The sequence below is a fragment of the Lipotes vexillifer genome, unplaced genomic scaffold (genome assembly GCF_000442215.2).
Source record: "Lipotes vexillifer unplaced genomic scaffold, Lipotes_vexillifer_v1.1 scaffold184, whole genome shotgun sequence".
NCBI lineage: Eukaryota > Metazoa > Chordata > Mammalia > Artiodactyla > Lipotidae > Lipotes > Lipotes vexillifer.
In genome coordinates, this window is record NW_006783561.1 from 67,856 (window position 1) to 81,065 (window position 13,210).

General features: G+C 41.6%; 1 protein-coding gene across 1 annotated transcript in view; it reads left to right on the plus strand.

Moving 5' to 3' along the window:
* The first annotated feature begins 2,287 nt into the window (after positions 1-2,287).
* The window catches only part of ENTPD1 (ectonucleoside triphosphate diphosphohydrolase 1), a 94,877-nt gene continuing 83,954 nt past the window's right edge, over positions 2,288-13,210 (plus strand). The window contains exon 1 of the mRNA XM_007456174.1: positions 2,288-2,368. Coding sequence (XP_007456236.1) covers positions 2,353-2,368 — 16 coding nt within the window. The 5' untranslated portion in view covers positions 2,288-2,352. The remainder of the gene's footprint in view (positions 2,369-13,210) is intronic.

Below are 13,210 nucleotides of genomic sequence, written 5' to 3' on the forward strand. Positions count from 1 at the left end.
ACAGTGTAGAAAGAGCATGAACTAGCCATCAGTGAAATCAGATTTATGTTCTGCTTTGCTGCTGTTTATTAACTCAACCATTTATCAAAAATTTACTGAGAGCCTACACCGTGGGAGAAACTATATTAAATGCTGGAGAGCATGGTAGCAACCAGCTCCCTGCTCTCAATGTGAACATGAACTTGTAGCTTAACATCTCCACGCCTCTATCCTTGCTTAGACTAGATGTCCGAGGTCTCTTTCAAATCTAAAATGCTAAGGTTTGTGACAGCCTTGTGGAGGGGGAAGCTGTCCAGACAGGCAGCCTTGGGACTTGGGAACTTACCTTCCTCTCTGAGGCTTGGCTGTTGTCCTGATTTCAAAATATCTTCATATACACAGTTTTAAAATGTTTTGGTCAGTTTCTCATCTGCATTTGGGTCATGTTGGCAAAGCCTGGGTGTGGCAATTCTTGCTCATAAGACTTCAGAGATAGGAGGTCTAGGTTTGGAAAAGGTAGACAACTTGCATCAGTACAGCTAGACAGCTGTTCCCAGCGAGCAGCCTCCCCTGCCGTCCCACCCTGCCTTCTGACCAATACCACACTTTCTCTCGCCACAGCATCTTTTGCTAGGGTGACCCGTTGCTCTTCTGGTGTAATGAGCCTCTAAAAGGGACTGCTCATCAGGGGACCAGAAGTGATCAGATTTATGGGGCTGGAAGAACTGTTCTTGGGTCCCACAGTTTTTCCGGTGGGTATCAAGGTAACAAGTTTCTTGGACAGTGTCCTTGTCCCCACCGTGAGCCACAGCCACCCCCCGCCTCTGCAGGAGACCCTCCAACACTAGCAGGTAGTCCTTTAAGATCAAACACATCCTAAAAGATCTACATTGTTGCTGGTTTCCAATTCCACGGGCTTGGCTGGCTAGGGCTGGGTGCCAGCAGCTGGTAGTGGCAGGCGCCCACTGAGCAACGGGAGCGCAGAGAAAGAAGGAGCGGCAGCAGCAGCGGAGAGGACACCGCGGGAGAGAGGCCGGGAGCGAGGAAGGGTCCCTGAAGCCTGCCCCCTACCCGGTGCCAGACTCTGCGGGCGCACTGGGTGAGCATGGTCGGCGGGCAAGGTTGCAACCGTGTGGATGAAAGGCTCTTGGTGCTGCAGCCAGGAGTCAGTGCTGTGCCTCTGAGGTGGGAGAGCCAACTTCAGGACACAGGTCCGCAAGAGACCTCCCAGCTCCACGTAATATCAAACGGCGAAAATCTCCCAGAGATCTCCATCTCAACACCAACACCCAGCTTCACTCAATGACCAGCAAGCTACAGTGCTGGACACCCTATGCCAAACACCTAGCAAGACGGGAACACAACCCCATCCATTAGCAGAGAGGCTGCCTAAAATCATAATAAGGTCACAGACACCCCAAAACACACCACCAGACATGGACCTGCCCACCAGAAAGACAAGATCCAGCCTCATCCACCAGAACACAGGCACTAGTCCCCTCCATCTGGAAGCCTACACAACCCACTGAACCAACCTTAGCCACTGGGGACAGACACCAAAAACAACGGGAACTACGAACCTGCAGCCTGCAAAAAGGAGACCTCAAACACAGTAAGATAAGCAAAATGAGAAGACAGAAAAACACAGCAGATGAAGGAGCAAGATAACCCACCAGACCTAACAAATGAAGAGGAAATAGGCAGTCTACCTGAAAAATTCAGAATAATGATAATAAAGATGATCCAAAATCTTGGAAATAGAATAGAGAAAATGCAAGAAACATTTAACAAGGACCTAGAAGAACTAAAGAGGAAACAAGCAATGATGAACAACACAATAAATGAAATTAAAAATGCTCTAGAAGGGATCAATAGCAGAATAACTGAGGCAGAAGAACGGATAAGTGACCTGGAAGATAAAATAGTGGAAATAACTACTGCAGAGCAGAATAAAGAAAAAAGAATGAAAAGAACTGAGGACAGTCTCAGAGACCAGTAAATAGCTTTTTTTTTTTTTGCTTGCAGCCAAGATATACTTTACAAGGGGAAAAATGGATTTCTGTAACAAAGGGAGAGGGAAAGAGCTGAAGAGAGATATCTGAACATACATTGTTTCAAGATACAAAACATTGCAACCTGGGGAAGCTTTAGGGGAATGAGCTGTTGGACTTCTCGGCCAGTCTGTCCTTTCAATGAAAAAGACATAGGGTTTGAGGTTCCTTCCGAAACGGGGCAGGCTAATTTAGCCCCTCCCACGAGCCCGAGGGTCTGTTATATCTCTGTTCCTTGAGTACCTCTCTCACTGAGACCGACCACAGCAAGCAGAGGCTGAAAAATAAAGAGCAAAGAGGAAGAAAACAAAAGCTGCCAATTATGGAAGATAGAAGGGGTAAGAGCAAAATTGATTTGATCTGAATCCTTAAGAACAAACAAAAAAAAAAAAGGAAAAAAGAAAACCAAAAGCCCGGACCAAAAGCAAGTACTAGAAAGAGCAAGAGGCAAAAAGCCCTAAATACACTTTCCCACCCTCTCCTTCTTAGAGGAGGCAGAGAAAAAACTTTGGGAAACATTTTAGGAAGCCAGGCTCCGGGGTTAGAGTCAAGGGTGGCTCCTGAGCTAGCTGGAGCAGCTCATGAATATTCATTAGCAATTGGTATTCAGATCTGGTTTTTTAGAGGCAAAAGACTTCTTCCGTCCCCTCGCAGTTTAGGAGGCAGCTGCCTCATTTACAGTCCAGAGTCGTCTTGCTTCGGGTCAGTACCTCAGTGAGTTTGCTTGAAGATGCTGGGCTCTGTGTGTAGATTTGCCTTGTTCTCGAATTTCCTGTGTGCTTTCCTGTTGTGAAATTAGCAAAGGCTTCTCTGCCTGGAATTAGACAGAGAAGTTAATGTGGCAAGAGCCTGTCACAACAGGACCCGAGAGTATGTCTTGCAAAAGACTAAACTTTTCTTGGGAGGTGTGGGGGAGTGTGCATGGGTGTGGGGAGGGAGGGAAGGGGTATAGGTACGAAGAACAGTTTTATCTTTAAAAAGCAAGGCTTATCGGACGGACTATATTTAGATTTTGTCTAAAAACTGCGAGAGCAGCCTGGTTTGTACAGATGGTGTGCGGTCTCTGTCCTTTACCTCTTTTGGGCATTTTCTGCCAGGACAGAGAGCCAGCTGCTTGCCAGCCTGTGGGAGCTAGGAAGAATGTCTGCAGCATTGTGGTTGTGTAGGGTTGCAAACCTTCGTCAGCTCTGGTCTCTAATATCCCCACGTGTTTTTATCACATAGAACGTGGAGGAATGGGATGAGTAGTCAATAGAGTTCTTAATAATGACAGTAATGATAGCTGTTAACGTTTTCGTCTTTACTCTGTGCTGGGAGCTGTCCTAAGCGTATTACACGTGTTACTTATTCCTCACAGCAACTTATAAGGTGAGTACTATCATTATCATCCCCATTTCCCAGATGATGGAGTTGAGGTAGTGAGAGAGTAGCTTACCTTGGGATCACACAGTAAGTGGTGAATTTGAATGCAGGCGACGGGCGCAGGGTCCGAGGGTCTATTTCCCTACCCTGTTGCTCCACTTCAGTCTCTTGTTACTGCTCCGACGTTGTTGATTTGGGTTTGCAAATCTTTGAAGCTACAGGGGAAATGACACTGGTGAAATCTCAAGTCTGGTAAGGAATTTGTTCTTTGCTATCAAGTTTACATGCATTTTTCCCATTTGTTGCCTGTGGCCATTCTCTGTGGTAGGGCCCAGGTATTGTTATTATTGCCTTTTACAAAAGGGAGAGACTGAAGCCAGGAGGAGTTAGATGGCAGGAATCACACAGCTAGTTTTCAAAAGTCCAAAGCAGACTAGAAATCCCCTGCCTCTGGTTTCCCTTCTAACCTGCAGATTGAGCTGAGTCATCTCTGAACTTCTGTCCCCACCCCCAGACACTTTCAGTTCCTCAAGGGACTTGTGGAACTTCTTTCCTCCCTTCCAGATTGTTTCAAGACACTTGCCTCTGCCTTGAAGGCTGATTTGGCCCTCTCCTCCTCCTTTGGTCTGGAACCAAGCTGCTCGAGTTTGAATCCCAGCTCCACCCCTTCCTGTGAGCCTCAGTCTCCTCATCTGTAAAATGAAGAGAATAATGTTATCTACCTCACAGGGTTGTTGTAAGGACTAAATGAGGGATTCATGCAGGGTTCTCAGAACAGGGCCTGATGTATATAATATGTGCTCAATAAATGTTAGCTGTGGCAATCACTTCTTCAAGCCTCATCTTGATTGTTAGTCCCTCCTTTAAGCCTTCTCCAGCCCTTTGAGCCTTATAGTAGCCTTATATTGGATGTTTCTACAGTACCTCACTACTTACACCTAAGGTGGCACTTGTCACACTTGTCCACACTCCTGCCTTCTGCATCGCTTCCCAACCTTCCCCCGACTATAATTTCTTTATTTACCTTTGGATCTGCAGTGTCTAGCACAGCGTTTAACACATAATGGGTACTCAATAAATATTTAGTAAGCTAAGTAATATTATCTTAGTTGATGTTCATCCAAGCATCAGTAGGCTGGTTTAAAAAGGGGACCTTTGAGTTTGCAGTAGAGTCCTGCTGGTACAAACAGCTCTTTTGTGCAATATGTAAAGACATCCCTCTAAGTGAATACACTGAAAAACAAAATGCATTTCGTCTAGGTGGGTGACCTTCAGAGCTGATGTGACCCTATGCTAGGGCACCCTGTTTGGCCCATCCAGCTCCGGCTGAACTTCAGTCCCCAGTCCCCTTTCAGCTGAGAACCAAACTGGAGATTTCAGGTGCCTCATAGCACAACTTCACTATCTCTGAACAGAACATCTGGTTCCAGAAATAGTGTCCCGCCAGCCCCATTTTATAGCGACCAATCTCGTAGTCTGAGACAACATACTCTGGTAATAGAAGAAAAACAAACACCACAGAGGTTGGCCCTGGATAAAATCATAAAGTACATTAAATTTGTTTCCAGCACCCTCCCTTTCCTTTTCTTGGCATACCTTCAAACCCGTTTGACAAATATTATTGTGTCTTCCATTTGTAAGTCCCTGTGCCAGATGTGTGGGATATAAACAGTTTGCTCACAGTCTAGTGAGGGAGGCAGACATATATACAACCAACTCTAATTGAAGCCAGACTCTGTGAAGTGCTAATAATCATAGCTAACATTGGTTTTTTATTATGTGCAAGGCACTGTAATTTTTATACATACATCTGGCATTGTCTCATGTCATCTTCCCAAAAAAACCTATGATAGAGATTTCTGCATCTTACAGCTGTGGAGGGAAGTTACTTGGCCAACGTCATCCAGATAGTAATAGGCACAGGGGGGAATTTAGACCAATATAGTTAGGCTGCAAAGCATGGGTTCCTAATAGATAAGTTCTCCTACCTCCCTAAGAGCCATAATAGAAGTTTAAGGAAAATCCCATGAGAAACAGAACAGGGATTGATGATTTGGGGGAAAACCTCTCAAAGGATGTGGAACACTTCAATTGGACCTAGAAAGATGAGTAGAGTCTGGTGCCCACAATAAGCCCTTCCAAATTCCAGCAGTGCTTAAAGACCTTCCTCTCTCTTTTACCAAAATTGCAGCCTAGATTTAAGAATAAAAAGCTTGGGCTTCCCTGGTGGCGCGGTGGTTGAGAGCCCGCCTGCCGATGCAGGGGACGCGGGTTCGTGCCTCGGTCCGGGAAGATCCCACGTGCCGCGGAGCGGCTGGGCCCGTGAGCCATGGCCGCTGAGCCTGCGCGTCCGGAGCCTGTGCTCCGCAACTGGAGAGGCCACAGCAGTGAGAGGCCCGCGTACTGCAAAAAAAAAAAAAAAAAGAATAAAAAGTTTTTTTCACTTTTTTCCAGGTTCCAAGTAGGGAACCTATTTACATGTTCATCCTGGAGATTTGCAGGCAGAAGTCCAAAGTTTAGCCTTGATTATGAGTTTGGGATTACCAGTCCTGTAATCTAATAAACCTTTACAAAGTCAACAGGTGCATATTAAATGATTTCTTTAATCATGATTGTCTTGCATGGTCATTGGGCACATGTGGTAAACAGTTTTTTACAAATGGCAGTGATTGGTCTTGCTTTTACTTGGCCAAACCATATTTTAAGAGTATTTTCTCCCTTGTGTTGTCCATAATCAGTGGTTGTGCCGAAGGGCATTAATGTTTAATTCCACCTGCCTATGCAGAGTGAAGGTGAGGACTGGGGCACATCCCATCGGGTCTGTTCCTTGTGAGCTCCATTCCCTGAAAAAGTTTGGAGGGAGGCCAAAGTTGAGGGCAGCCCTTGGGGTGAAGAATCATCAAACCTCTTGAAGGTTTGATGGAAGTGCAGATGAGCAGAGGCACTGCCTTTGTCTTGGTGAATGTGTGTGTGTGTTCTGAGGCAGTATTTCTTAAACTTCGATATGCATGTGCATCATTGGGGATCTTGTTAAAATGCAGATTCTGACCCGCAGCTCTGGAGTGGGGTCTGAGATTGTGCATTTCTAACAAGCTCCCAGGTGTTAGTAATGCTGCCCCTACATAGGCCACACTTCGACTAGCCATGTCATAGTGTCATTGCATACCATAGTGTCAGGGCTTATTTTGGTACCAAACAACCAAGCCCTCCCTTCCCCAGTGCTCCCTGCCCCGCCCCCTCCTCTGAAGCTACCACTTTGAGTCACTGATCAGTTATGTCATTGCAGGATGATGGGAAACCTAATTCATGCATTCCTTTGTTCTTTCAGAAAACATATGTCCTAGAATTTTGCCATACAAGAAACAAATCTGAATCTTTATCACATACAATCTGTAATTGCACATAAAGGCCCTGTGTTGGATTTCCTAAACATCTCCCACCTTTTCTCTACGGCTCCAAGATTCCTTATGCTGCTTTCATTCCCTTCCTCCAACCTGAGAAGTACTGGAACAGAACATTTGGTTGCCCCAGAACCCTTTGCTGGGTGTTTGGAGTGCCCGAGAGCTGGGGCTAGCAAGGATTCAGGACTCTGAGACTGGGAGCAGCGTGCCAGGGGGGCACTGTCTGCACTGCAGAAGTGAGGTTAGAATGATCCCAGATGCAAAGGAGGATAGTGAATGCAGAGAGGACCGATGGGGTTTCTTTAGGTTTGGAAAATTGAGGGAATCATAAGGAAAAAAGAAGTCGTTGGAGTAGAGAAGGCAAGAGGGAGTTTGCCTAACATACTTCCATCCCACAGTTTTTGTGCTAGAGTATCAAAATGAATTTAGAGACCCAGGAACAATGGTAGTACATGCCCTACGTAAAAAGGTGTTTCCTTCTGATACATAAGGAGGATGTGGACAGTTTCTTTCCGTCCATGAAGATGTAAGTAATATGGCATATACTCATTAAAGAAGACATGAAATATGGATTAGAGGAGAAAGAAAAACAATCGCTCATGACAATATTTTGGTGTATTTCCTTGTAATTCCTTTTTCTATGCCTGGGTTGTTTCTCTTTTTTAGCACTTATTTGACTACAACCTTGAAAAATTACGAGGTGACATTGTGATTGTTAGGCTATACATAGTGTAGCAGTGAAGCACAAGTATTTTCCACCTTATAGCATGGTCTTCGTTAGCATAATTTTTATAGTCACATAGTTTTTTTTAACAGTGTCCCTGTTATTGAACATTTAGGTTGTTCCCATTTCCAATAAACATCTTTGTGAGTGAAGTTTTTCCATATGTAGGGATGCATGCTGAGGATAGAATCCCAGAAGTAGAATTACTGGATTAAAATCTGTAAATGTTTTTTAAAGTTCTTGATTACTATTAACAAGTTGCTTTACCAAAGGATGGACCCTTCGTGCTCCCACAAGGAGTTCCTGTTTTGCTGCATCCCTGACAACTTAGGTGTTTTGTTTTGTTTTTTTCTTTAAATAATCGTGTCCACTTTTATGTTGTTTTAGTTTGTTTAATTACTGGTGAATTTGACATTTTTCACATAACGTGCTTCTTCTTTTGTATACTGTTTACATCCGTTGCCTGTTTATTACTTATTGGATTTTATGTTTTAAATTAATTTATGTGAGCTCTTGATAAAATAAAGATATTCAGGTTTTTCTACTATATTTGCAACAGTTTTTCCAAAACCTTAGTGTTTTTATACAGAGACTTACAGCTATGAATAGATCCAATACATTTTTATCTGTGGTGCTATATTTTCAAAAAAGTTTGATATTACATTTATTGTCTCTTTAACCCAGGATAATTTTTTGCAAGTTCCAAGTAATTGTCATTTTTGTTTAAACTATTAATTTTTATTAATTTTTCATTTTATTTCACAATGATTAGAGAATATGTCTTTAATGTTTCTGAGGTTTCTTTGTACCTAAGCATGTAGTGAATTTTTATAAATGTGAACACTTGTGACTAAGATATATTCTGTTTTTAAGATATAAAATTGTTTTTTTTCTTGGGTTTTTTTTTTTTTGCGGTATGTGGGCCTCTCACTGTTGTGGCCGCTCCCTCTCCGGATGCGCAGGCTCAGCGGCCATTGCTCACGGGCCCAGCCGCTCCGCGGCATGTGGGATCTTCCCGGACCGGGGCACGAACCCATGTCCCCTGCATCGGCAGGCAGACTCTCAACCACTGCACCACCAGGGAAGCCCAAGATATAAAATTGGATATTTGTAAATCTATCCAGTCATTTCAATTATATGGTAATCCCTCCTCAACCATAATATTCTCCTATGTGAAATTATAGTACATCTGCATTTACTTTTGTATACTTTTATTGTTACCTATGAGAATTTTCATTCCAGGAAAAAGAATGAGCTGTGAATAACTTTTTATTGTGGCTTATTAGAAAAGCGTGGGGGGCAGTGATAGAGAGTTGGGACTATAAAAGGAAGTAAAGTAGATGCAGAGAAGGAGTAAGTCAATAAAGTCTTGAGAAAGATGAAAGAAGATGAGATAAAGTTCTCAGCATCTTAGGCAGCTGAGCCTTGTATGGCTACATAACTTTAGGAAGTATTGTAGTATGGTGTGAGTGAAAATTACCAAGTCTTTCCCTCCCAAATAAACATGGCAGGCCCCAGGAGGCCAGAGCCAGGAGGTGGGTCTGGTTGGCAGGATATAGGAGGTGAGGGTCAGAATCTCTGAACTATAAAATTGAAACAGTATTGCTCAAGTGGATAAAGACTCAGACATATGCACAAAAGACATCTGAAGCAGTGTGTCATCAGCAAAATAACTTTTTAGGCACTGAACTGAAACGGCAGGGTAGGGAGGACTCGAAAAGTTTCCAGTGAGCAAAGGTTGGTAAATAGAAAGTAATAGTGCAGTACTCATATTTTCTAATTTAAGCTGTGTGAAATGTTCTTGATACCATCTTTTGCTTAATGTCTTCTTTTTTATTGCTTTATTTTGGTGTACTTACAAATAATCATTAGTGCTTTTTCATAGATTTATTTTCTTTTTCTTCTTTTTTGGTTGATATAGTAACAGTGGTAGGTTGCAAAGATTACAGCTCTGAATCCCCAGAATTTATGAATGTTACCTTATATGGAAAGAGTCTTTGCAGATGTGATTAAATTAAGGAATTTAAACTGGGGAGATCCTGGATAATCACAGATGGTCTTATAAGAGGGAGGAGGAGGGAGACCTGACACAGAAGAAGGCAAGGCAACCACTGTAGCAAGATGCTGTGCTACTGGCTTTATCTTTTCCGACCACAACGCCATGAGATTAGATATCAATTATAGGAAAAGAGCAGTAAAAAATACAAACACATGGAGGCTAAACAATACACTACTTAGTAACGAAGTGATCACTGAAGAAATCAAAGAGGAAATTAAAAAATACCTAGAAACAAATGACAATGGAGATACAACGACCCAAAACCTATGGGATGCAGCAAAAGCAGTTCTAAGAGGGAAGTTTATAGCAATACAAGCCCACCTTAAGAAGCAGGAAACATCTCGAATAAACAACCTAACCTTGCACCTCAAGCAATTAGAGAAAGAAGAACAAAAAAACCCCAGAGTTAGCAGAAGGAAAGAAATCATAAAAATCAGATCAGAAATAAATGAAAAAGAAATGAAGGAAACAATAGCAAAGATCAATAAAACTAAAAGCTGGTTCTTTGAGAAGATTAACAAAATTGATAAACCATTAGCCAGACTCATCAAGAAAATAAGGGAGAAGACTCAAATCAATAGAATCAGAAATGAAAAAGGAGAAGTAACAACTGACACTGCAGAAATACAAAAAATCATGAGGGATTACTACAAGCAACTCTATGCCAATAAAATGGACAATCTGGAAGAAATGGACAAATTCTTAGAAATGCACAAACTGCCAAGACTGAATCAGGAAGAAATAGAAAATATGAACAGACCAATCACAAACACTGAAATTGAAACTGTGATTAAAAATCTTCCAACAAACAAAAGCCCAGGACCAGATGGCTTCACAGGCGAATTCTATCAAACATTTAGAGAAGAGCTAACACCTATTCTTCTCAAACTCTTCCAAAATATAGCAGAGGGAGGAACACTCCCAAACTCATTCTACGAGGCCACCATCACCTTGATACCAAAACCAGACAAGGATGTCACAAAGAAAGAAAACTACAGGCCAATATCACTGATGAACATAGATGCAAAAATCCTCAACAAAATACTAGCAAACAGAATCCAACAGCACATTAAAAGGATCATACACCATGATCAAGTGGGGTTTATTCCAGGAATGCAAGGATTCTTCAATATACGCAAATCTATCAATGTGATTAACCATATTAACAAATTGAAGGAGAAAAACCATATGATCATCTCAATAGATGCAGAGAAAGCTTTTGACAAAATTCAACACCCATTTATGATAAAAACCCTGCAGAAAGTAGGTGTAGAGGGAACTTTCCTCAATATAATAAAGGCCGTATATGACAAGCCCACAGCCAACATCATCCTCAATGGCGAAAAACTGAAAGCATTTCCACTAAGGTCAGGAACAAGACAAGGTTGCCCACTCTCACCACTCTTATTCAACATAGTTTTGGAAGTTTTAGCCACAGCAATCAGAGAAGAAAAGGAAATAAAAGGAATCCAAATCGGAAAAGAAGAAGTAAAGCTGTCACTGTTTGCAGATGACATGATACTATACATAGAGAATCCTAAAGATGCTACCAGAAAACTACTAGAGCTAATCAATGAATTTGGTAAAGTAGCAGGATACAAAATTAATGCACAGAAATCTCTGGCATTCCTATATACTAACGATGAAAAATCTGAAAGTGAAATCAAGAAAACACTCCCATTTACCATTGCAACAAAAAGAATAAAATATCTAGGAATAAACCTACCTAAGGAGACAAAAGACCTGTATGCAGAAAATTATAAGACACTGATGAAAGAAATTAAAGATGATACAAACAGATGGAGAGATATACCATGTTCTTGGATTGGAAGAATCAACATTGTGAAAATGACTCTACTCCCCAAAGCAATCTATAGATTCAATGCAATCCCTATCAAACTACCACTGGCATTTTTCACAGAACTAGAACAAAAAATTTCACAATTTGTATGGAAACACAAAAGACCCCGAATAGCCAAAGCAATCTTGAGAACAAAAAATGGAGCTGGAGGAATCAGGCTGCCTGACTTCAGACTATACTACAAAGCTACAGTAATCAAGACAGTATGGTACTGGCACAAAAACAGAAAGATAGATCAATGGAATAGGATAGAAAGCCCAGAGATAAACCCATGCACATATGGTCACCTTATCTTTGATAAAGGTGGCAGGAATATACAGTGGAGAAAGGACAGCCCCTTCAATAAGTGGTGCTGGGAAAACTGGACAGGTACATGTAAAAGTATGAGATTAGATCACTCCCTAACACCATACACAAAAATAAGCTCAAAATGGATTAAAGACCTAAATGTAAGGCCAGAAACTATCAAACTCTTAGAGGAAAACATAGGCAGAACACTCTATGACATAAATCACAGCAAGATCCTTCTTGACCCATCTCCTAGAGTAATGGAGATAAAAACAAAAATAAACAAATGGGACCTAATGAAACTTCAAAGCTTTTGCACAGCAAAGGAAACCATAAACAAGACCAAAAGACAGCCCTCAGAATGGGAGAAAATATTTGCAAATGAATCAACTGACAAAGGATTAATCTCTAAAATTTACAGGCAGCTCATGCAGCTCAATAACAAAAAAATAAACAACCCAATCCAAAAATGGGCAGAAGACCTAAATAGACATTTCTCCAAAGAAGATATACAGACTGCCAACAAACACATGAAAGAATGCTCAACATCATTAATCATTAGAGAAATGCAAATCAAAACTACAATGAGATATCATCTCACACCAGTCAGAATGGCCATCATCAAAAAATCTAGAAACAATAAATGCTGGAGAGGGTGTGGAGAAAAGGGAACACTCTTGCACTGCTGGTGGGAATGTGAATTGGTTCAGCCACTATGGAGAACAGTATGGAGGTTCCTTAAAAAACTACAAATAGAACTACCATATGACCCAGCAATCCCACTACTAGGTATATACCCTGAGGAAACCAGAATTCAGAAAGAGTCATGTACCAAAATGTTCATTGCAGCTCTATTTACAATAGCCCGGAGATAAAAAAAAAAAAAAAAAAAAAAAAAGATGCTGTGCTACTGGCTTTGAATATGGAGGAGAGGTCCACAAGCCAAGGAATGCGGAATGCGGAATGCATGGAATGCCATCAAGCAGATGGAAAAGGAAGAGTAGCCCTGCCCATACCTTGATTTCAGTCCAGTGAAAGTGATTTCAGACTTTGGAACTTCAGAACTGTAGGAGTAAATGTGTATTGTTTTAAGCCAATGGGTTTGTGGTAATTTGTTATGGCAGCTGTAGTAAACTAACAGAGTAAGTGTTTAATACATGGAAGTGGTGATGGTTTAGTTAGTTAATCTACAGGTGTGTAGTGTGTATTGAGCCACGTGTTGTTCCAGTCAACTTACAGATGTTAACTCAGTTCTCAAACAACTGTTTGATGTTGATACTGTCCCTGTCTTACAAATGAGAAACCAAGAAATGAGTAGTTAAGTGACCTACCTAAAGTCTCTCAATTGGTAAGTGCTGACGTTGAGATTTGAACCCATAGTTGTTGATCTTACTATTATTTCGAGATATAATTCACATACCATATAATTAACCTGCTTAAAGTTTACAATTCACTGTTTTTAAACATAGTCACAGAATCTTGCGG